The sequence below is a fragment of the Miniopterus schreibersii genome (genome assembly GCF_964146895.1).
Source record: "Miniopterus schreibersii genome assembly, chromosome: 14".
NCBI lineage: Eukaryota > Metazoa > Chordata > Mammalia > Chiroptera > Miniopteridae > Miniopterus > Miniopterus schreibersii.
The window spans coordinates 10,232,278-10,257,950 of record NC_138114.1 but is presented as its reverse complement, the minus strand read 5'-3'; the positions used below and the strand labels follow the sequence as shown (position 1 = coordinate 10,257,950).

General features: G+C 39.6%; 1 protein-coding gene across 2 annotated transcripts in view; it reads left to right on the top strand.

Annotated features, from left to right (window-relative positions):
* NRG3 (neuregulin 3) overlaps window positions 1–25,673 on the top strand; it is a gene marked incomplete at its 5' end in the record, with an annotated part of 953,079 nt that overhangs the window by 741,811 nt on the left and 185,595 nt on the right. For both annotated transcript variants that reach the window (XM_081158127.1, XM_081158126.1), the window contains one exon: window positions 1,524–1,597. In XM_081158127.1, coding sequence (XP_081014253.1) covers window positions 1,524–1,597 — 74 coding nt within the window. The remainder of the gene's footprint in view (window positions 1–1,523; window positions 1,598–25,673) is intronic.

The window sequence follows — 25,673 nt, the reverse complement described above, 5'->3', positions numbered from 1 at the left end:
TCCAGTCCTCAGTATTTCCTGACTTTTTGCCATTCTAAACCTAGTGATACACCTGCTTTATTTCAAGGACAATAAATGAATTTTTAAAGAGGTTATGAAAATATGTGGCTGTTTTAACATTTATTTTTCAACAGCCTGTTGGGTATCTGGGGTGTCCACATATCAGAAGTCTTTGTTCTCAGTGTATGAGGAAAATTGCCAAATACACTAAGGAGTGCCAGTCTTAAAACGGTGCTAAAAGGAACCTTTCCCATCACCCAAATTCCGATTTCACTCACAATTAGAGGTAGGAAATTATCCAGGTGCCTTTCAGTGTTGCTGCTCCAGTTGCAATGGACTTTATCTAATAGTTTATTACCCAGAAAACAAAGCACATTCTAGAGAAAGAATCCACAGCCCCACCTCTGACAGAACCGCCCCTTTGAATTCTTTTGTTGATTTCATAGATCTCTACCTACCAGAGGATCGTTTTTGTAAATCTGATTTTTATGCTCTCAGCATGCTTGCCTCCTCTGTAAGCAGGACAGATTCCTTCACCAGCAACGATGGGTGCCTCCCTGCTTAACTGTAGCATGACAGATTAAGTGTCACGCCGACCACTAAATGCCACGTGCCCCGTACAGAGGCTGTTCCAAAGCTGGGGTTTGGGCTGCCTGGGCTGTATTTGTTCCTTGACCTGCCAGCTGACGAGCTGAGGCTGTCCGAGGCAGCCAGCAGCCCTACCAGGGTGACAGGGCAGAGGCGACATGCCTCATCACAGGGGCTTCCAGGCAAATTCCTCGCCTCCAAATTGTGCGGCCTCAGGAAAGTTGCCTTGTGCCACGCCTGGCAGAAAGCGGGCACTTTGCACATGTTTGCTGAATATAAAAGAGAAAATGAAGAGAGAAAACTGTGAGTTTATGGAAAATGCACAGAGGCCTTGCAACGCAGAGATCTTGCCACATCTGAAAGAAATGTTTTTTCTGGCCAATCGAGCCACAGAGACTTGAAGAATAGCTAAGTAAAAAAAATTTAAAAAGTAAAAGTTTAGCAAAGGAAAAAACTAATAAGACACACAGAAAATAAACAGTAGCCCAAATCTACTGATATTGGGTAAATTGCATAAGAAACGTTTTTTTATTAGAAACACGACACTTGCAATACGGTGCTTTGGAAAGGACACCTGCAACCTCTTAGAGACCAGTGTGTGGCACAGAGCAAAGCACACCTGCATCCAGCACAGCGATAGGAGCACGACCACTACTGAGACTGCGACGAGGGGCATCTCAAAAAGTATCGGATTTGCTCATTAGGTAGCATATATAAAATTATAAAAACAAAGCAGACCCGGGGTGTTTTTGCACAGAAATAGAGTCTAAAATCTGACCGTTGATGTTACAAAACAGACTGAATCAAATTATACAAAAGCAAAAACATGCAATTCTCACATGTATTTATTTTATGTATTTGGCGATTTTGCTTGCTGCAGTCTTGAAACTTTCCCAGCTACATGCAGATGTTTATTATTTATTCCCTTTCCTCAGGTGCAAAGAAGGCTACCAAGGAGTCCGCTGTGATCAATTTCTGCCGAAAACCGATTCCATCTTATCGGATCCAAGTAGGTCAAGCCTTTTTTTTCTCTAACACAATTTATAGGCCGCCCATACCCTGAGCTGCGGCCACTGGTCAGCTGAAGGCTGTATCGGGGCTCGTGTGTCTGCAAGTGGCCAGGTGGCCGCTGGGGACAGATGTGAATGTGCAAAGCTTGCTCGGAAGTAAGGAGGTCTAGGTCCAGCCTTCTGGAGCAGGCCTGGTCTCACATTCAACTGCACTGCACCTACCTCCCCGAACTTCATCAAAATTTGCTCCCTCAGCTTTCAGGGTGCCCCCCCCCCCACCCCATTAGGAAAGCAAGGAGATAGAAACTAAAAGGACTTCTTATTTATCCAAAAAATGTTATAGAAACTACAGAAACTAAAGTACCAACCTCTGCTTGGTAATTTTTGATAATATTAAATCTGTTAACCTGTTATCTTACTTATTGAAGTATGGAAATATGCATATAAAATTATATAACAAGTTTTCAAACAATCTGTGGAAAACCGCATTTTTAGCATATCAGTGATTGCTTTACTTATGCCTTTTTTTTCTGTTAGTGAATGAAGACAATTTCCCACTAAGAAATATTGCTAGTCATTAGTTTCTTTTTCTATCTGTAGTAAAAAGTAATGCTGTATACCATTATGTCCAATTCTGGTCGAATGGGAAGTTTTTACTCTATCTGTAAATAATCTTCTGTTGTTGTGATGACTCTATAACGGAGTCACTTCTAAGGAGAAGGAACTTTTATTGAGTCAGCAGTTTTGTCCAGTGACGATAATGACAGGCATTTCTAAATTGTAAAGGCAATGCTATGTTTTCTGAATACCAATCAGGCGTAAATACCCTGGAGAGAAGCCTGCATATTGACAGCAGACAGGTCGCCCTCCGTGAGTGTGCGCGTTGCTGGGCAATGAGTATGTCCAACCATCTTTCAACACCTTTTCAAAACGCTTGTTTTCATTTTGCCTCTGAATTTCTAGCTATGCTCCATCCGGAAAATGTAAAAATTTTTTAAAGGGGAAATGTTTTCTTTAGTTTAACTTGATTGTGTTTTGCCTTGGCAAGGCCAGTGACTATACAGTATTAGGGACTCTATTCTTTGCAAAGTTAGCTCTCCTTGGGAAAAGTGGAAAAAAAAAAAAAAATAGTGACGGTAGCCATGGATTCTCGCAGTTCTCTGAAAAGTGAGGCTCTGGTCTCCAGAAATTCCCCGGCTACGGGCAGTTACTAAGAGTATGTCATATCTTTTTTATCTTGTGATTTGGTCACATGCTAAGCTGATGTCTGGAAAGTATAGTTGTAGGGAGACATATATTTGGAATATTAGAAAGTTTACATAGAAGAATGGGCCTGCTGATTTCTTTCTCTCTCTCCCTCTCCCTCTCTCTTTCTTTCATTCCGTCTCATTTACCTAATTTCCTTCTTTGTTTTCCCTGCTTCCCTTTCTCTTTTCATATATAGTCGTGAATTATCTATCAAGCACAGTGTACTTGGTAGGGCTTGGATATGGTACAAATGGTTAAAATAATCTCCTTTAAACAATAATCCAGCCCTTGCCCCCAAACTGGATACCACAGTCCATCGCTACAGTGGCTGAAGGTGAGGTTCACAGTAAAGACCGTGTACTCCTCAGAGAAAAGTGGTCCCGTCATCAGTCACTAACCCTGAAAACCTATGTCTCATATCCATAAAAACATTTTGTGCAACAATATTCATATTAGTGAAACAGTTCATACATTCTAAAAGCAAGCAAGAATATATTTAAGTAAAACATCATATGACACATCTATCATGTTTTATTAAATTACCATGAAAATAATTGCTGTGTGAAATATTGTTATTAAGTAGAACAGCAAGATGGAAAATTATGTTCATATAATATTGCAACAGGAACATCCTTTGTTACAATGATGGGAAAAAACAAATGCCAAAAAGGGAACTTTAAATATTTGGGTTATGGAAGCATACAGAACCTTTCTCTGGTTTTCTACAAAGTGGCATATGATTATGTGAATCAAAATGCCAGAATGCCCTGAAACAAAAACAAACAAATAAATAAACAGTGAGAGGCCTATGGGTGAGTCCTTGAGAAACAGTTTAGTTGGGAAAAACACTATATGTTCCATTCACTCATGCATCATCTATTTATTTATGAAATTATTAATTCATTTCACAAATATTTTCTAAGTACTCATCAATGACCACCTAATCAGGCCGAGTAGCTCAGTTGGTTAAGAGTGTCCTCCTGATACCGCAAGGTCTGAACATACACAAGAATCAACCAAAGAATGCATAAATAAGTGGAACAACAAATCAGTGCTTCTCTCTCTCTCAAGTCAATAAATAAAAATTTAAAAATAATAATAACAATACCGGTAGGTTAGTATCACCAACACTGACAAGAAGTCAGTGTGAGATAAACATTAGCCCACTTTCGGTATCATAATCCTGCTAATAAATGTTTAGAATTTACACGTGCCAGGCTCTGTGCCAAAGGGCTTTACCTGGATTATCTCATTAAAACTCTCACAATCATGGTCTAGCAGAGAGTTACTGGCAGGAGCTCTCATTTTATATATGAGGAAATTAGCTCTCAGAGATGTTAAATAAACTTGCTCAAGGTCTCACAGCTGGTTAATATTGGAGTCTACCTTCCAATCTAAATAACTCTAGGGCCTGAGCTCCCGATGCAAGGCTCTTTCCTTCCTTCCCTCGCCCCCTCCCTCCTCTTGTTATTTTCAATATGACATTTATCACTCTAAATTTCATTGAATAAAACTCAATGACCTGCAGCAAACATTAGTCTAAGGAACAATATTTGCACAATTTTCCTATCTTAATGCAGTAACTTGGGCTTCCATAGAGATTTAAATCCCTAATGAAATTTTCCTGTCAAAATTCTTGCTGAAGGATCGTTTAATTTGCTGCTCATGATATCTTTGGAATGACTCTCTGCTCAGGAAATAAGCTCCCCTCCAACACCCTCTCTCTGAATCCCTGTTTGTCTCTCTGTCACTTCCTCTCTGCGTCTCCCTCCATTCTCCGAGTGTGTGCTGCGTTTAGTGAAATCCCAGTTAACAGAGGACTGGAGCTTCTGATTGTGTTTTAATCTCCCCCAGGCAATGCAGAGTTGATCGGAAATGTGCATCTTTGCCAATTAATTAAGAACTAACACTAAAACTTCAAATTATATGCATTTGGGGAGATGAAATCAGGATGTTACTCTGAGAGGCCCAATGGCAGCTGTGACCAGTGTCTTCACTGGGGCCCCAGCCTGAGACTTCAGACCTGCTATTCCAAAAACCTATTCCCCTCCCCAGCAAAGAGTCTGTAGTTAATTGGACTCAGGAATACTTACACACACAAGAATCAAACTTATAAAGTGCTTTGATGTTAACTTTTTAAAAAATATATCTAAGGCAGATAGCTGTCAGGTTAACGAAACCCTCATATGCATTCAGAATTCATTCTGATCAAGGATGGATAGTAGGCAGGGCTTCAGAAAAAAGGCAGTGAGAGGGGCGGACTGTGGTCAGGACCAAGGGCATGTAGCCGTCAGTGGAGGAAGGAGCACCAGCTAGCGTAGCGTTCCTGAGGGGCATGCGCCTGCGCCCCGCCTCCTGCGGCTGCCAGCCGGCCTGGAGAGCAGAGATCAGCTTCCAGGAAGCCCCATAATCTTCTTGGGTTCTAGTCCTGTGACCGCTTGTACCGAGCAATGTGGCTTTTGGCAAATCACAGGGTAACTGAGCCTCGGTTTCTTTGTCTGTATAGAAGGATCCTCTGGTAATCCTGGTTAAAACAGAAAAAAACCCTCAGTACAGAGCAGGCTACCCCTGCAAGCCATTCAGAAGTGGAGTCAACTGCACAGTTGAAATCATTCATCCTTTAATTCATTCATACATTCATGCCCCTTTCTGTGGATTCAAACAATAATTAAGGCTCCTACAGTCAATAAACTCATAGTTTAGTAAACTGCATTCACTTAAATGGAATTATAGGCTCCAAAGCGTGCAGTATGTGCAAGAGATAGAAATGGCTTTTTATTTAAAATCTTATTAATAGTTTAATAGGACAAGTTACCTTAATGGGTTCTGGTTTTCTTCTTTATAAAATAAGGTTGTCTAGTCTCTAATGCATACAATTATGAGTATTAAATAAAATAATCCATTCAGAACAGTTTGTGCTTGGCAAGTAGTGTGAGCTTCCATAAATGTTATCTGTTATTATCTTTATGGTTGCTTTTTATTTTAACTGTATTGTTGCCTTTTTAACTCCACAGTGTATAAGGCCCTGAGACAGGTGCTTCCAGGGATTAAAAAGCATGTGTCATATTACCTGACCTCAAATATTATAAGAATGGGCACAATACAAAATCACATAAAGTGCAGGGGGAGGTCTGGGCTGCTCAGGAAAGACAAATCGAGGTCGAAGTGTTGCAGTGAGCTTTTCACGCGGGGTGCTGAGGCTCTCTGCTGTTGCACAGGCTTCACACTGCCCAACTGCACAAGTATTTTTCGTACTAGAGTGTAAAGGACTCTATGGTGATAGGTGACGTGGTCCTGGAAAGGAAATTTTCTTTAATAAATTAGACGAAGAAACAAAATATTCCTGAGGGCTCAAAGCGTAGAGTGACAGCCACTTGCGCTTGGTCCATTAAACTGTACTGATGAGAGGAGGTGTCTTCCAGACTGGAATCTGCTCAGGATACTTGTCTCCTCCATTGCTCTGCCCTCCAGGAGCCATTAAAGCATTGTTGGCAGAATGGATTAATATGTAAAATCTGTAACTCTTACTGTCATTTTTCTGGCATTGAAAGGGGAGTAACAGACATCAGATTTTGACCCTGCCCCCGTGGACCTCATAAAGTCCATAAATGCTACCAGGTCTATGGTGTTTTCATATATTTGCCTGCTGATATCTTCAAGTCTACCCGGCTAAGTTGTACAAAGCACCTAGCATTTACCAATAACTTATGCAAATACACACCATCTCCAGAGTACTACGAAGATAAATATCTTTACAAGAAAGAAAACATCTTCCATGATCACCCCGTTCAGAGATAACCACGAATAAGCATTTCAGTGCATAGCCTTCCAACTGGTTACCCATTTCGTGTGGAATCTAGGCTTTCGTTATTAACCGCTGCCTGGAAAGCAGGGCTCCGGGGCCGAGGGGAGCCCGGCGGCCCCGGCCTCTCCCAGCGCCCTGCTCTGCTCGGCTCCCTCGCCGTGCTGGCCGATGCTTCTCCTCATTTAGCTTCGGCTTCCAGGCAGCCCAGGCCACCTGGGCAAGGTGCTGGACTGTCCGCCTGTCTGTTCAGGAACATCTTGGGCTGGTTTTCAGACAGCTCCCCTTCCCCCAGCCAGTTTTTCTCCTGTGTGGCCCTTAGTTAGTCCACAGGACCTACTGACACATCTGTTGTTCCTCTAGAGAGCAGGCCATTCAGATGCCTCTGTCCCCGGGCTCCCAGGACCCAGCTGGCTTTCTCTCCCATCTCTGTCCTGCCCCTCCTATATTGTCACAGTTAGAGAGGGACATCAAGTGCATGGAATGGTTCTAGGTCATTTGATTATTTCCTCCCTAAATCCTGCAAGTGGTGATTTGTCTCACACTTCATTGTGTATTATCCATGATATTGATACTTTCATCAAACCTGAGGTAGGAAGGGTGAAATATTAACATCTTGTTCTGTATAGAATGGGATCATTCTATGCATATTTTATAATCTGCTTTTTCTCTTTATATAGTGTGACCCTTCTCCCACAACATTATGTAATTTTATGTTCTGCTAAATTATTGCTGTAAAGAGTGTAACATTATAAGCACGTAATATAAATCATTTTACTAAACATTTAGGCTGGACTATCTAGTGTGCTTTCAATTTTTCATGATTACAGAGACTGACGAACATTATGCATAATTCTCTACCTTGAGGTACAGGTTATGTCTTATGGATACATTTCTAGACTTTTGACGCACTTCGATAACTTTTCCTCAAGAGAAGTTACATCAGTTAACGTGTCATGAGCACAGTAGGAGGGCCAAATGATATTTTTCAGTTGCTGCTTTTATAGGGAAAATCGTATCGGGAAAATGATCTCACTAGTGTTTTAAATAGAATTTTTTTGATTACCAGCAAAGTTAAATATTTTTTATTTATATATTGATCAGTTTCATTTCTACTTTTGTGATTGAAATTTTTTTCTTTGTTCAAATTTTGAAATTTTTTGCCTTCTTTAAAGAAGTTTGTTATTTTGAGGATAATAAATTGTGCACTATCGTATATGTTGTGATTTTTCCAGATTGCTCTTTGATTCATTTTTTATGGTGTTTTTTTGAAACATACAGAAGTTTTGCCTTTTATGTAATCAATCTATCAGTTATTTTATAAAAAGCTCATATGTGTTAATACTTGGGTTTTCTTCACTATAAAATAAAATAAAGATTTTACTAACTTAACTATTAAAATTTTATTATGTGCATAATTTATTATTATTTATCATACATGCATGTATGGTTATACATAGTCATAATTTATTTGACATTTATACTAGTGTGTAGTTTGAAATTAGGAACAGTATTTTTTAAAATAAAGTTATTTTTAATTAAAGTTTTTGTATTTAAGTATGGTTGGTATATAATATTACACAAGTTATATTAATTTCAGGTGTATAATATAATGATTGAACATTTTATACCTTACATTGTGATCATCCTATTAATAATAGCCATCACCTGTCACCGAGCAAACTGATCACAATTTCATTAACTATACTCCCCTTCACCTATTTCACCGCCCCTCCCTCCCCCCCGTAAACATACATTTGGTCTCTCTTTCTCCAACAAAATTTATTAAATAATCTGAACTTTCTTCATTGATAAAAACAGATCATAATCATATACTGTATAATTACACATAGTTAGTGCTGTTTGTGGACTTTCTATTGTATAGATAAACACCATAAGAAACTTATATTTTACTCTTGGTAATGTTATTTCCATATATTTTACTCTTTTTCCAAAAGAGTATGGTTTGATTGATTAGTTATGGATCAACAATATACTATATAGAAGTTGTTTCACATATTTTATAACACCTAATGTATTGAAAAACAAGCCTTGTCTAATATTTAATAAGATGTAGGATTCAAAACAATATATATGGTGTGAATGGAGTGATCACATAACTTATCACCCCAGCTAGGATAGAAAGTGAAAGACAGAGCTATGAATAATTACAATGACAAATAACAAATGTGAAGCAGGATTATATGGTCATCCAAATTTGTAAAATATATATATTTACACTTAAGATATGTGCTTTTAAAAAGAATCTTGAAGGTAATGTGCAAAATGTAGTATGTACACATAATTTGTCAATATATTTCTGCATTTTGTTAATTTTCTACTACACGTATTAACTACTTTAATAATTATTAAAAGAATGACAATAACAACAAACTTTTTGATGCTTACTGTGTGCCAGGCACTGTTCTAAGCATTTTACAAATAATCCCCAAATGTCCCTGTGAGGTATTTACAATAAAACCCCCTTTCAAGAGGAAGAGACTGAGACAAACCAGGAAAATTATTTACTAAATGATACGCATGCAGTAAGTGGTAGGGCTGCCGTTTCAGCCCTGTAGGGTATGCAGTCTCAAGGTGAGAAACGAAGAGACAGTTTTAAAGCTGACAGCAGTCCTTTCTCGTGGAGCGGTCATCATTGTGACTCCTCGCGTCGGTCCCCTGCCTTTGAGCATCATTGTTTTTCTAGGTGACCTCCAGACTCTCTGCTGTGTTGTGATTCGAGGTGCCTCCTGACAGACTGTGCCTGGGTCCCTGCACAAACGGGGCCAGGGTGAGGGACGGGGCGGGGGGGGGCACAGTCTGGTTTTACCTGTCTAATTGCCGCTTCAGTCTCTGGCAGAACAGGCAAGTTCAAAGCCGGGCGGGGGAGGGAGTCCCGCCACGCGTCCTGCGGTGGTTCATTTTCGTTGTCAAGTCTGCTACCGCTGGGCATCCCTCTGCCCGCACAGTGACTCCCTGAAGAAGTCCCAGCAGTGCCCTTGCTCTGTGCCCACAGGGCACCTTGCCCTGCGGCTGGGGAAGGCAGGACTTGGGCGGGCTGGCTGGCGAGGCCCCCAGCTCAGGATGGTTGCTCAGGGGCCACCTCCCTGCACTGCCCTTCACCCCCCCCCCCTTTGCCAACCGAGGGATCTTCATAGAGTTCTTACTACTCAGATAAGCTGTTGGAAGCCTGAGTTGGTTCAGCCTTCGATATAGCTTCATTTTATGTATAGAATATTTCACAGTTTAAATTCTCTCTTCATCGTATTTGGCGTGTTACCTGAGCATGAGGCGAGCCCTGCGCCCCCCCCCCCCCCCCATTCATACCTTGATGTAGCTTTCTCCCAGGACCCATAATTTATTTGTCAGTGTCACTGAAAATCTATGAGGGGACAATCTTTTGTGAGCGTTCCAATGGCCTTTTCATCTGGAAGTTTACAAATGGAACACTTTTGAATGAATATAAGGAGGAATTGAAACAAAAATGATGGAAGATTTGGCCAAGAATACCTGAAGATTAAAGGCAAAGAAACAATAACCACACGACTAGATTGGCCTTCACCCAAGAGAGTGCAGGGCATCTGAAATTACTCGGCTCCTGGCTTTTTGTGTTTCTTCCTCATACTCCATTTTGAATAAATTTCAGTCGCATCTAATAACATTACTCATATCACTGTACTGTTATTACTACTTTCTACAAAATACGGAAAAAAGCCATAATGATTTTCACCTGTGTTAATAAGACTTTCCCAAATCCATCTATTTATTTACATCCTGCGCCCGGGAGCTGTTGTGTTTTGGAGATAGGCACCATAATCCCTGGGGTGTTTTTAATGGTGTTTTCTGTGATGCTGGTACCTGGAGACACCTAACACACAGCTGGATGAAGCCACACACCCACCACTCTCCTTTCCTTCAGAGGGTTCTTTTAAGAGACGGTGACAGAGCAACTTCACTGCTGTGTAACTAGATGAAACAAATGATTTGAGCTATTACCATCTTGATTTCTAATTTGGTGCTACCATCACTCTTTCAGTTTTTGTATGATTTTTAAAAATTGGACACACAAATTGTAAATAACCTCCCTTTATGTGGATTATAAGAGTAAGCCCAGAGAAAGAGAAACATCTACCACTTCGTTGGTAGCAATCAGAGATACAGGATTGAAGGTTTTCTCCGTGTACTAGGGTTGTGTTTGGAATTCCAACAGAGTCATTTTCATGGAATGAGGGCTGACTATGTGCAGATATTATGCTGGGCCTCTGTCCACATTCCCTCCTTTATTATCCACCCTTAGTCATGGTCATCCTGGGCTTGAGGAACCTGAGGTTCGGAGAATTTAATTAACCCACCACAATTACTCCATTTCTAGGAATTTAAATTCGAATCTGATGATAATACTCTTTAGCTTTCCATACTTTCTGCTAGGGGCCAATACAATGTCTGTGTTTTCATTTTTAAGCCAAGAAACTGATATTTCAAGGACAAAGTTACATAGAGTATATTGTTTTGGGAATAGTTGATATAAGGAGAGACTTTTTATGTATGTATGTACATATGTATGCATTTATTTATTGATTGATTGGTTTGTTTATTTTGCATGAGGAATTCAGAACAAGGCATTCTCCATTATTTCTTGAAATTAGTATCTTTTTAAAAAAATTTATCTTTATTGTTGAAAGTATTACAAATGTCCTCTTTTTTCCCCTATTGATCCCCTCCACCCTGTACCCTTCCCCCCAGACCTTCACCTCACTATTGTCTGTGTCCATGGGTTATGCATATAAATTCTTAGGTTAATTTCTCCCCACCCACCCATCCCCACAATTTTCTCTTACATTCTTCAGTCTATTCCACACTTCTATGTCTCTGGATCTATTTGGTTCATCGGTTTATTTTGTTCATTAGATTCCATATATGAGTAAGATCATGTGACACTTGTCTTTCTCTGCTTGGCTTATTTCACTTAACATAAATGAAATACTCTCCAGATCCTACTATGCTGTCTCAAAAGGTAAGGGATCCTTCCTTTTTACAGCTGCATAGTATTCCATTGTGTAAATGTCCAAGAACATGTGATTTCCATCTTCTTGAATGTGTAGAGACTTGCTTTATGTCCTAACGTGTAGTCTCTTTAAGAATGTCCCATGTACACCTGAGGAGAATGCCTATTCTGTAGCTTTGGAGTGGAATGTTCTGTAAATGTCAACTAAATCCATCTGATCTAGTGTGTTATTTAGAGTTACCGTTTCCTTGTTGATTTTTTGTTTGGGATATCTATCCAGTAAAGTCAGTGGGGTGTTAAAGTTCCCAATTATGACTGTATTGCTGTCAATCTCTCCTTTAAAGTCCTACAGAAGTATTTTTTGTTATTTTTTTCCCCAGCCTGTGTGAATCTCTTGTTCTAAGGTGGGTCTCTTGTAGACAGCATATATTTGGGTCTTGTTTTCTTACTCATTCAGATACCCTGTCTTTTGATTGGGACATTTAATCCATTTATATTTAAGGTTATTATTGATAGTACTCATCTATTGCCATTTTATTTTTTTATGCTTATTTTTCTCTTTCTATTTCAACTTCTTATTACAGCAGGCCCTTTAACATTTCTTGCAGTGCTAGTTTGGTGGTGATAAACTCCTTTAGCCTTTTTTTGTCTGGAAAGCTCTTTATATCACCATCTATTTTGAATGATAGCCTTGCCGGATAGAGTAGTCTTGGTTTCAGATCCTTGTTTTGCATTACCTTGAATACTTCATGCCATTTCCTTCTGGCCTGTAGAATTTATGATGAGAAATCACATGACAGCCTTATGGTAGCTCCTTTGTAGGTAACAGATTGTTTTTCTCTTGCTGCCTTTAAGATTCTCTCTTTGTCTTGAATTTTTGCAATTTTAATTATATGTCTGAGTGTGGGCCTCTTTGGGTTCTTCTTACTTGGGACTCTCTGTGCCTCCTGAACTTGTGTGACTTTTCCCTTCACCAGGTTTGGGAAGTTTTCTGCCATTATTTCTTCAAACATGTTCTCTAACCCTTGCTTACTTTTGACCTCTTCTGGTACTCCTTATGATGCAAATTCTGTTAAGTTTCATGTTGTCCCACAGTTCCCTTAGCCTGTCTTCCTCTTTTTAATTCTTTTTTCTTTTTGGATCTGTGATTGAGCGATTTTTTTTTTTCTACCTTGTGTTCTAATTTGTTGATCATATCCTTAAATTCCCATAATATGCTGTTCATTTCTTCCAATGTATTCTTTATTTCTACTATGTCATTTTTAATTCCCTTCATAGTTTCCATATCTTTTTTCATGCTATTGAGCATCCTTATAATTAGTGTTCTGAACTCTATATCTGATAGATTGCTTATATCCATTTCACTTAGCTCTTCTCCTGGAGACTTCTCTTGTTCCTTCATTTTCGACTTGTTTTTTGTCTCCCCATTTTGGCTGCCTGTTTGGATTTGTTTCTATGTATTAGGTAGACCTGCTAGGACTTCCAGTCTTTTGGATGGTCTCTGGGGCAGGCCAATGTCAGACACTGTTTGTGACCGGCTTGAGTACCCTGTTTGAAGTTTTCCACACTCCACAGCTTTCGGTTTCCTCTGCTGGGGCTGGGTGTGTTTGAACAGGACCAAAATATGCACCAAAGCCTGCTTTTTCAAGCCCTGGGTCCAGAAGCAAATTAGGCAAAGACTCAAAGCACCCAGAGGCTGTTATTCAGTCTCTTAATGAGCCTCGGGCTGTAGAAACTCCACAAGGTGGGACAGCTGATTTTTCACCAGTCTCTTAAGGAGCCTCAGGTTGTAGAAACTCCACAGGATGGGGTCAGAGGTTTTCCAGCAGGGTGGAGCAATTGCCCTGCCCCTCCCAGGCAAAAGCTGCTTAGAAGCTAAAAGTCTGCCTTAGAAAGATGTTGTGTGAAGTATGGGGAATGACTCAGCACCAGGGTCCTGATCGATGCCCTGTGATATCTATTCCCCCAGCCACCCCCCCTGGATTCTACTCACACTGCTCTCGTCCACTCTGCCTTTCCTCTGCTGGAGCCCAACTTTGTGCCTTGGCCCTTTAAGAGGGTGCCTGCATTTACAGCTGTCTCTCCCTGGCAGACAGAAACCCCACTGCTTTTCACAGCCAGATATTGTGTGGGCACCTTTCTCAGTTCTAGTGCTTTTGGCTGGGGAGACCAGCTTGGGGTTTAGGACCCAGAGTGGTCAGTGGGAACCTCCCACAGCTGAGATTTCCCTCTGGACCTTCAGCTGCTGCCTGTGGGAGCCCAGCCAGCCCTCTCGCCTCCACACTTCCTACCAGTCTCTCTGTGGTCTCCAGTTTTCCTCCTTGGTTATGAGGGTGCTCCCCAGCTTGTCTTCAGTTGCAGTTGATTATTCAGGTTGGTTTTCCTATATATTAGTTGTAATTCCAATTTTGTCCTGGGAGAGTGTGAGTGTAGCTTCCACTCAATCTGCTGCCATCTGGGATCCTGAAATTAATATCTTTTTTAAAAATTTATTGAATTTTGGGGGGTGACATTGGTTGAAATGAGTATCTTAACATGCTAGTGGTATGGTTAATAATTCAACTTAAAATTGGTGAAAAGATAGTATAGTTAGTGCAGTTTGGGATAGAATGATTATTTTAAGCCATACAGCAGAAGGTACATAATCTAGTTCCTGACACACAAGAGACACTTGATAAAATTGTGTTGAAATTATAGTAAAAGTGAATTTTTTATTATCTGTTTTATATGAGAATAAACTTTTGAGAATAAGTATTGGATCTTCTAAATTTTTGCTCCCTTAAATTTTCAGTCTCTCTTTCTGAATAGGTTTTAAGTATTCAGTTATATTTATAGGTATCTCCACTATCTCAATTTTCCTTGGAATCTTGAAAACTTCAGAGGTTCTGTGGGATAATTAACCTGGATTGATTTTACAGATAAACACTTGATTCCACCTCCTTTTAACCCATGATGAGACTATCAAAGTTCTAGTGTTTCTTGATTTCTTGTCTTTACAGCAACATCCTGTGATTATACCTACAGGAAATTTCCAAATATTGGGCATAAACCACATCAATGTTCGGGAATACATTCCACACACAATAGGAGTATTTCTTGGATAATCTGTAATTGCTGTCCCTCAGTTAACAGTGAACAATAAGGAATTTAAAACTTAAATAAACATTTTTATAATATAAGCCAATTAAGATACAAGTGACATTTATTAAGGACTTATCTTAATTTATGCAAGAAACTGAAGAGTGCTATCTAATGTAGTTTTCAGTTTCCTTGGTTACAATCAGTGAGTTCAAGCTTTCTGTTTCTTCTTGATTAAGTCTTGGAAGATTGAATGTTTCTAGGAATTTATCCATTTCTTCCAGATTGTCCAATTTGTTGGCATAGTATTTTCTTATAATGCTTTGTTTTTCTGTTGTGTCAGTTCTCACTTCTCTTTCATTTATAAGTTTATTTGTCTTCTCTCTTTTTTCTTCATAAGTTTAGTTAAAGTTTTATCAATCTTGATTATCTTTTCAAAGGACCACCTCTTGGTTTCACTGATCTTTTGTGCTCTTTTTTTAGTCTATTTTCTTTATTTTCACTCTTATCTTTATTAATTCTTTTGTTCTATCCATTTTGAGCTTTGTTTGTGTTCTTTGTCTAGTTCCTTCAGGTGTAAAGATAGATTGTTTATTTGAGATTTTTCTTATTTCTTGAGGTAGGCATGGATTGCTATGAGTTTTCCTCTTAAGACAGCTTTTGCGTTTTTTTGCTATCTTGTCTTCTAAATTGCTGATCCTGTCCTCTGCCTTACCTAATCTTCTCTTGATTCCTTTTAGTGTGTTCTTCATTTCTAACTACTTTTTTATGGTTTCTTGTGGGTTTTTTTATGCTTGCTATCTCTTTGTTAAAGTTCTCATTAAGCCTCTTTAAAAATATATATATATATATATATACATATATATATATATGTATATATATATATATTTATATATATATATATATATATATATATCTTTACTGATTTCAGAGAGAGGAAGAGAGAGGGAGATAGAAATATCAATGAAGAGAAAGTCATCATTGATCGGCTGCCTCCTGCAAGCCCCTGCTGGGGATCGAGCCCACAACCCAGGCATGTGCTCTGACCAGGAATCGAACTGTGATCTCCTGGATCCTAGGTCGATGCTCAATCACTGAGCCACGCCTGGCTGGTCTCACTAAGCTTCTTGAGCATCATCGTAACTATTGTTTTGAATTCTGTATCTGGTAGATGCTTGTCTCCATTTCATCTAGTTCTTATTCTGGAGATTTCTTCTGTTCTTTTATTTGGGACATGTTTATTGGTCTCCCCATTTTGGCTGCCTCCCTGTGTTTGTTTCTATGTATTAAGTAGATCTGTTATGTCATCCAGTCTTCATAGGCTGGCCCTATGTAATAGGTGTGCTGTGGGGCCCAGTGGCTCAATGTCCCTGATCCCCTGAGCCAGGCGCCCCAGGAGTGTCCCTTGGGTGAGTTATGTGCCCTCTTGTTTTAGTTGAGCCTTGATTGTTGTTGGTACATTGTGGGTAGGGTTGACCCTCAGGCTGACTTGCTGTGAGGGTTGACCACAACCACTGTGTATGACCTGCTGTGCAGGGCTGACCCCATGAAGTGGAATTTGCTCCAGCAGTGTCTAGTGCCTGCTGAAATCTGTCTTTGGGTCTTCTGCTTGTGGAGCTAACTAAGTGTACTTTGTTATAGTCTGAAACCAGCCACTGGGGTGCAGGAGGGCATTATTTGGCCTCTGAGGAGGGACTCCAGTGCAGATCAGTGTCATACACTGCCTGTTACTAGCCCTGGGATCCCTGTTAGGAACTACAAAGCAATCCACAGCTTGTAGCTGCCCTTGTTGGACCTGGGTGTATGTGGGAAGAGCAAGTTGCAAACCAAAGCTGGCTGCCACCAGTGGTACTAGGCCTAAGACAGGTCAGCAAAAGGCCCAAGGCACCCCGAGATTAGCCACCACCTGCTGGCTGTTTGTTAAGCTCAGCCACTAAAGAGTCTCAGGTGGTAAGCAAGTTACATGAAGCAGGTTCTCAGGGAATTACCTGGTAAGGGCGAGTGGTGTTCATCAGGTTAATACAGATTCAAACTTGGTGCCTGTGCTGGGTCTGAGACAACTCGCCAAGGTACTCCAGGGCCAGCCACTACCACCTGGGGGCTGCGTACCTTTGCAGTGGGGTGGGGTCTCAGGTAGTCATCAGAATGGAGCTAGTGGAGTTCACCAGTCTAAAGCAGATTAAGATTTGGCTGTATGAAGTGGGGCTAAAGACAGAAATGGTGGTACTTGTGGCCATGTGGGAAGACGGCTCTCTCCCTGAAGCCAGACAACTCAGTTTATCTCTGTGTGTTTCTGCTCCCCCCTTTTTTAAACTGGAATAGAATTCCTTGCGAGTTTTTTAAGAAAGCCTGCAACATATGCCCAACCTGGCTGCTGCTGACAGAGCCTCAGGCTGTGGGCAAGTTGGGTAAGTGGGGCTTCAAGGAATTGTCAGGGTAGAGCTAGTGTACCTCACTAAGCTAATGCTGTGTGGGGGTAGTGCTCAACCCAGGGGAATGTTACCCTGGGGCTGTGGGGAAGGGGAGACTCAATGCAGGGACATTGGCATCTGTCTCTCTAACACCTTCCCCTGAAGCCTCACAACTCAGTCTCTCCCTGTAGGACTCTGACCCCCTCAGCAGTTGTCCTTCTGCTGGATTTTTTAGAATGAGTGCCTAGTAGTCAGCACTGGTATGCTGTCCTTTTAAGAGGGCACGTGGGTTTCCAGCAGTCTTCTGTCTCACTGGGACTGAAGGAGACCCTGCTGATTTTCACAGCCGATGTTATATGGGCTCCACTTCTGGCACTGGAACCCTGGGCTGGGGAGCCTGCTGTGGGGCTTAGAGCCTTTGCTCCTCAGAGGGGACCTCCACAGCTGAGATATCCCTCTGGATTCTCAACCACAGCATGTGCGTGCTGGGCCAGCCTGGTTCAAGCCTCCACCCTTCCTACCAGTCTCTGCGTGTTGTGGCATATCCTTAGTTATGTGACTTCTCTTCAGATAGTATTCAGATGATTATCTAGGTTGATTGTTCTATAATTTAGTTGTAATTTTGATGTGGTCATGGGAGGAGGTGAGTGAAGCTTCCACCTACTCCACCATCACTGATGAGAATCCCCTGTTTTATTGACTTATTTGTGCATTAATGTACTACTCTTAATTATTGAGGTTTTGTTACATATATTAAAATACATAAGAGGTAAAAATAAATAAATAAATAAATAAATAAATAAATAAATAAATAAATAATAAAATAAAATACATAAAAGAAAGGCAGTCCTCCTTCACTTGCCCTCTTCCACCTAGAAATTTCCTGACTATTTCAGTCTTATTAATTCATTTCCTGCTGCCTAATTATTAGTAATTTAGATGTATGGGCCAATTGTTATATTTAAAGCTAGCCATGATAGGCAATGAATTAATGAAGCAGAAAACGTCAGGTTGCAAAGTTAAAGATTAAAATAAATGAGAAACAGAGAAGAAGCAGTAGAGAGAGGAAGAGGGAGAAAGAGAGAGAAAAGGGAGGAAGAAAGAAAGAAAGAGAAAGAAGAAAGAAAGAAAGAAAGAAAGAAAGAAAGAAAGAAAGAAAGAAAGAAAGAAAGAAAGAAAGAAAGAAAGAAAGAAAGAAAGAAAGAAAGAAAGAAAGAAAGAAAGAAAGAAAGAAAGAAAGAAAGAAAGAAAGAAAGAAAGAAAGAAAGAAAGAAAGAAAGAAAGAAAGAAAGAAAGAAAGAAAGAAAGAAAGAAAGAAAGAAAGAAAAGAAAAGAAAGAAAGAAAGAAAGAAAGAGAAAGGTTGCCTCATTTCCGCGAGTGACATCTAAAGTATTTATCTTGTCCTTTCATAGCCGAGAGGAAGACTTGCTAATATTTCCAAAGGACAAACCCTAACCCCAGTTAATTGGCAACTATCTTGTACCCAGAGCTCAATCCCAAGATTGTATATATTATTATTCATTTTACAACATTCACCTCTCCCTTTTTGAAGATGTTTTATCTTATAAAACATATATATATATATAATTTTAACATTAAAATGTATATTATTGGGGCAAATCATTATTGTTCTATATTATCAAGTAGCAGAAGTTAGTGATACTCATAACTAAATATGAAATGGTTATGAGCAAAAGCATACCAGTCATCGTATAGCCATATACTACTGTGCTATTAATAGTATTAGAACTGGACTATTCAGCATCCAGGTTGGTCAGCAAGACAAAGAATGTTGAAACTGACATCTGTGTGCTGACAGAGGAAAAACAAATGATTAATCAAGTAAGAACTCTGGGCTGCTTAGAAAATCGCTTTATCTGCCTGGCTGGGCGTGGCTCAGAGGTTGAGCATCGACCTAGGATCCAGGCAATCAGGGTTCGATTCCTGGTCAGGGCACATGCCTGGGTTGCGGGCTCGATCAGTGACTCTCTCATCATTGATGTTTCTATCTCTCTCTCTCTCTCTCTCCCCCTCTCCTTTTCTCTCTCTGAAATCAATAAAGATATATTTTAAAAAGAGAAAAAGAAAAAAAGAAAAAGAAAATCACTTTATCTGGAGTTGTGGTCAGGGCCAGAGAGATAGTCTCTGAGAAAGATATCCTCATTTCTCGAATATCTCAGGTAATCTGGTTCTTCCTAGTCCATTCCTAACAAGCGTGGCTCAGGACAATCATGCAGGCATCATTAGCCAGGGGAAACTACGAAAGCCTCACTCCCTTTTTCCTGTGCCCCAGCTGTGGGCTGCCCAGAAGCAGGCCCTGTAACAAGATGCGCCATCCTCTTGTTCTAAACATGCAGATGTCATTGTTCTGCCTTTGAATTCATCACCATCTGCCCTTGACGGTTTGCTCCCTCCATAATCTCATAGTAGTTTGCATATTTTTCTCAAACGGTGAGCCTGGAAAGGGACCTTCCATTTTCTGGACACCTACTCTCTCTTATTCTTTACACTTAATTCAGTTCTCTCCCAGGCCTTCTGCCCCAAAGCCCCTGAAATTGATAACATTGCTGCCATTTTGCAGGGGAGATGCTGAATCATAGTCTTAGGTGAGGCTTAGGCAATAAGCTTCACTTCTAGTTTATTAGGGGCAGAGAGAGAGGAAGGGTCTGACATCCTTGACTTCCCCAGGTGGAGATTCCTCAGAGAAGAGAGATAATTCTATCAACCACAGGAAATTAGGGAACACTTAGGGAAAACAAATATCCACTAAGCCTGAGAAAACCATGCCACCGTTAACAAATTACTGCATATAACAAACAACACCAGATTTTACTCTATAGAACAAAATTTGATGCATATTTTATTTTCTTGTCCAGAAGGATCTGATGATGGGGGTAGGTGACCAATCTGTTTCACATTTTTCTAACCTTCCAGCTGAGGATTTCAGTCAAAGAAGGAAATAAAGTAAACTCGACCCTGCTTGTTCTTTGTAAACCCAGGTTGCCCCTTAGTGATGCCAACATCTCCCATTTGTTAGTATTGACCAATATTTTATAATGTATGTATTTAGCCAATGTATGTAGATTTATAGTCTAAGGGCTCACTCTCTACACATCTTTTCTCTAAAAGTGATAATGTATTGTTTGTTTTTAGTTTTCCAGTGAATCCTCTGAGAAAGCAGATGGTGGATCAGATCTCAGGCCAAGTTCTCTCAGGATCTGGGATATAGTCCAATCAGCCTGGGACCTTAGAACTCATCTGTACTTCCACGCTCTCTTATCGATCATTCTGTCCCTCAACAGCTGCTCTCTAATATCTGTTCAGCCTTCCCTACAAAAATGCCTTTTTCTTGACAGAAAATATGGCTGTTGTAAGCATACTGATTAACTCTATTTTGTCTTAATTATGAATAACTTCATATCAACATCTTCAAATGCCAGGCAAATTCTTTTCTGGTTTTCCACTTATCCTGGAATAGTAAACTCTTCTCTCCTCTCCCCCCAATTCGATCTATTTTTTGCTCTTTGCATAGTTTCCCTTTGAGATGTTGTAAATTTTTATGTTTATGAACCTTTATTTACAGATCTCTGCCAACTGCTTTCAGTATTAAATTCGTATAGTTTTAGTAAATCTAGGAGGAAAATAACCAATTGTCAATGAAAAATGGCTCACTCAGAAGCTTGTGAAACACATTATGTGACACTGGCTCTGAGACTCTCCTGCCGTTCAGCAGAAGCCACAGAGGCCAGCAAGCCTTTCTATGGAACATGCTAGTGTGTTAGCAGTTTCCTGACAAAGTCAAAGTTGAGCTTCCTCTATACTTCTCATGTCCTATCAGATAATGGAAAAGCTGTCAGATTATATTTGCAAGGGGAGTTCAATCTAAGTCGTGGGAAAGATGTGATCCCTTAGGAAGAGTCTAGAGGTAAAAAAGAACAAAAATTTAAAATATTAAAAAGAGGGTCCTGCGGTTTCTTGACTTGGTGAAATAAAGTAGAAAAGCCAAAAGTGTAGACTTAAGTGGAACTAATGGGGTGTGAGGAACAGGACACTTTGGGCCCACCAGAGCCAAGAGGTAGAGGAAGTGGTTAGCTTTCTTAAATGACACTCGGCCATGAAGTAACGTTCAAAAAGGGTTTTGAAAATTAGACTTGTAAACATGGCAGGCACTTGTATCCTTGAAAGAAATGGTGTCCTAGGGATGATGGGTTATGGAAGCACAGTGGAAATTGGTTGAGAGACGCATGAGGTGAGGAAATAGAAAGTAGTCACTAAGAGAAATTCATTGATGGAGAAATGAAGTGGTAGTTGAAGGGTTATGTGAGTGTAAGAAATTGTATGTACTTACTATTCTAAAGAAAATTGGTTTGTACATTAAATATTGAAACAGAGAGGGGGAATTGGTGATACAGAGGGTAAGTAATTGCATAGGTGATGTTGGGGAGAAGAGGAGTGGGGTGGAATCTGGTGTAGAAGCGGGAGGGTTGCCCTTCTGCCCCCTGACAATGGCGGGGCACGTGGCCCGTAGCAACACTCTAAGAGTAAGGAATTCAGAGGGTATGTGTAAGGATGCGGTGGGCTTGCTAAGGAGTTAAATCTTAAGCAGAGAGCTGGCAATGAGCATTGCATTCATTCGTAAGATGCATTTGGGGGCACGGGTGGGAATGGGGTTGAAGGGGATCATTTTTGTTCCTCATACAGGAAGTATTTTGATGCTTTGGAATAACTGAGAAACAGAAGAAAGGAAGGCTCAGTAAATACTTACTGAAGGAATAACATGTCCATTTAATGAAGTGTATACGTTTTTATTTCTTAAATTGATTTTGATAAAATCTATTGCTCACTAAGTTTGAATTTTAAAGTAATTTTTTGGGAGAGGGTTGGCTTAACTGATATTTGTGTCATCATTTTTTGATCTATAAATCTCTCCAAGATAATTTGCTCATATCTTTCTCTATAATAATATCAGTGAAGCCATCTTGGACCAAATGTCCCATGTGAAGTATCATTATTTCACCTTAAACAATTTGTCATACCCGTATCAAAAGGAAGCAGTTTGATTTACCACAGTTGAGGTGGAAGGGCGATTGCTGAAGGTTACAGGCCTGCTTGTGCTTTCGTTGCCCTACATGAGGTTGACTTTAATGCTCCAGAAACCTCTCCCAATCTGTGTTTTTTTCCAAGTGTGTGCAGTGCTCAGTGTTGATCATACCCCTCGATGAATCTTTTAGATAAGAAAGTTTGCAGAACATCTGGTCTGAAAGTGAGTTTTAAAAATTAAAACTCAAAGTCAAACAGTTTTCCAAATTGCAAATGACCAGGTCAGCATACAGAGAAGTGTTTTTATGAGTCATGAAGCGGGAGGGAGGGAGGGAGGGAGGGAGGAAGGAAGGAAGGAAGGAAGGAAGGAAGGAAGGAAGGAAGGAAGGAAGGAAGGAAGGAAGGAAGGAAGGAAGAAGGAAGGAAGGAAGGAAGGAAGGAAGGAAGGAAGGAAGGAAGGAAGGAAGGAAGGAAGGAAGGAAGGAAGGAAGGAAGGAGAGAAAGAAGTAGGATTCTCAAGACCACAAAGAAAAAGCTCCAAGTGCCCTGTGTAAATGAGCCGCTGAAAATGAGTTTTGGAGCTAATGCCAAGAGTCTGGAAGTAGCATCTAGCATGTGAAATAAGACTAGAAAAACTTCATGCTTTCATTTTGTAGCATGGAATTAGGGTGAACTCTGAACCTTTGCAAAAGGAAGAAAGCCAGACATCAGCACTGGCTGCAGTGTGGAGTCTGGATTCTCCCCTCTCTCTGTGGCCTGCGGGAACCTTGTGCCTGAGCTGATAAAGCGGCACATAAGGTCCTCCACAGCCTCAGGAGGGGCAAGGGGAGATTTTCCCACAGACGTGCCCGCAATCGAGGGCGTGCCAAGTCCCTAACGGGTAGCTCGGGACGCTAGCGATCTCATAGGAAAACCTACAACAAAAATAAGCAAAAGCACGTAAGGAACTCCTCCATGAAGGGGAATACGTCAGCCCAGAATGCATCACAAAGAGATGGCCTAAGGAATGGGGCAGAGAGTTCTAGGAAGGACCATGTGCAAAATTTGAAGAGAAAATGTGAGAAGCTTTCACAGTAGAGAAATTTAAATAGCAAACCAAATACCAAAGAAGAGTAGAAAATCATTAAAATAAAGAAATAGGCAAAATAACACTATTATCTCTATTATCTAACTTAATATTGGAGCTTGTAGCAAACCTACTAATCAGGAAGCGAAATAAGAGATATGATTGTAAAAAAGGAAGGAAAATTACATTATTCTAAATTGCAGAAGCTATGCTTTACCTACTTAGAAAATTCAAAGAAATATAGAGAGCCCGGCCGGGCGTGGCTCAGCGGTTGAGCGTCGACCTGGGATCCAGGCGATCGGGGTTCGATTCCCGGTCAGGGCACATGCCTGGGTTGCGGGCTCAATCAGTGACTCTCACATCATTGATGTTTCTGTCTCTCTCCCCCTCCTTTCCTTTCTCTGAAATCAATAAAGATATATTTAAAAATATATATATAGAGAGAGAATATCAAATCTAAAGAGAACTAATAAAACCAGCATACAAAATGCAAAACTTTATCTATGTATAGATGTGAGCAATTAAAAAATTCAATTTTAATATTTTTTTCATAAGATATATATATTATATAATTTTCTATTTTATTATTGCATTGTTTACATGGCAAAAGCATACACACTTAAATGTATATTACATGTTTAAGCTAAGTGCCTACTCTACATTAAACAAAAATATTTTATCCCCAACAGTTTCAAATGTTAACGACAGCTTATTAAGAAGAAAGGCACTTTAAGAACTCGACCAAAAATTCAATAACTAGCACTGGGGAAATTAGGTGCCTATGTTGAAAAACAACGACCTATTGCACACAAAAAATAAAAAAATAATTTCAAATTAATAGCTATGGAATATAAAACTTTTAGATGAAAATATAGAAGACTATTTTTATGACTTACACCTAAAATTATGTAAATTAAAAAATGAGCCTTAGCTGGTGTGGCTCAGTTGGTTGAGCATTGCCCTGTGCACCGAAAGGTGTCTGATTCTGTTCCCATCAGGGCACATGCCCAGGTTTTAGGTTCCATTCCTGGTCACGGTGCTTATGAGAGGCAACCGGTCAACGTATCTCCCTCATAAGATGTTTCTCTCTCTCGCCTTCTCTCTCTAAAATCAATAAATACATATCATCAGGTGAGGATTAAAAAAATAAATTTAAATGAACAAAGACTGTGAAATTGAGGAAACTTATGTCAGAGCACACTGTTTTTATGCCTCCTTATCAAACACTTGTCTTGAAAGAGAATATAAGTTATTTAGAAAGATCTGTGGAATACTTAAAATAATTATAACCTAACTGCAAGAAAAGAACAATATTTTCAAGAATTAAAACATTTTAGCTACCATTTAAGAATATAATGCAATAAGTTAGAAACAGATTAACAAAAAAATGCAACTACTTTTCACATTAAAACAAAATTCCTTTTCTAAATAACGCTTGGCTCAAATTAGAAATCAAGACACAAAAGAAGGCCAGTTAGAACATAATAACAATTGACAATCAGCTTTTAGAAACTGTTGATAAAGAACTTCAGTTAAAATACCATGAATGAAATGCTTTAAATCAAAAAAAAAAAGAAAACATATATATATATATACTTTCTTTTTAAAGAAAGTAAAAGTCAATAAACTTGAAAAATAATGCCAATATAATATATAAAATAAAGAAATAAATCAGTTTGACTTATTTCACTTAGCTTAACACCCTCTAGGTCCATCCATGTTGTCAATATTGGTAAGAGTCATTTTTTTTTTTTTTTATGACTGAGTAATGTTCCATTATATAGGTGCCACTTCTTCTAGAGCCAATTGTCTACCAATGAACACTAAGGTTGCTGCAATGAATGTAAGGGTACACAGATATTTTTCAATTAGTGCTTTGCATTTTTTCAGATTTGTGTGTTGGATTTCTTCAGATAAATGCCAGAAGGGGGATTGCTAAGTCATATGGTAGTTTTTGTTTGTTTGTTTTTAATTTTTGGAGGACCCTCTGTACTGCTTTCCATAGTAGCTGCACCAATTTGCAATCCTGAGGGTACCTTTCTTTCCACATCCTCGCTAACACTTGCTGTTTGTTAATTTATTGATGATAGTCATTCTGTCAGGTGTGAGCTGATATTTCACCGTGATTTTAATTTGCATTTCTGTGATAATTAGTGACTTTGAACATCTTTTCATATGTCCATTGCAAATACCATATGACTTCACTTGTACTATATGGAATCTAAAAAATGAAATAAACAAACAAAGTAGAAACAAATTCATAAATAAGAAGAACAAATCGATGGTTGCCAGATGGGAAGGTGTTTGGGAGGGCTGGGTGAAAACGGTGAAGGAATTAAGAAATACAAGTTGATAGTTACAAAATAGTCATAGGGAGGTAAAGCAGAGCAAAAGGAATACAGTCAATAATATAATTATTATTCA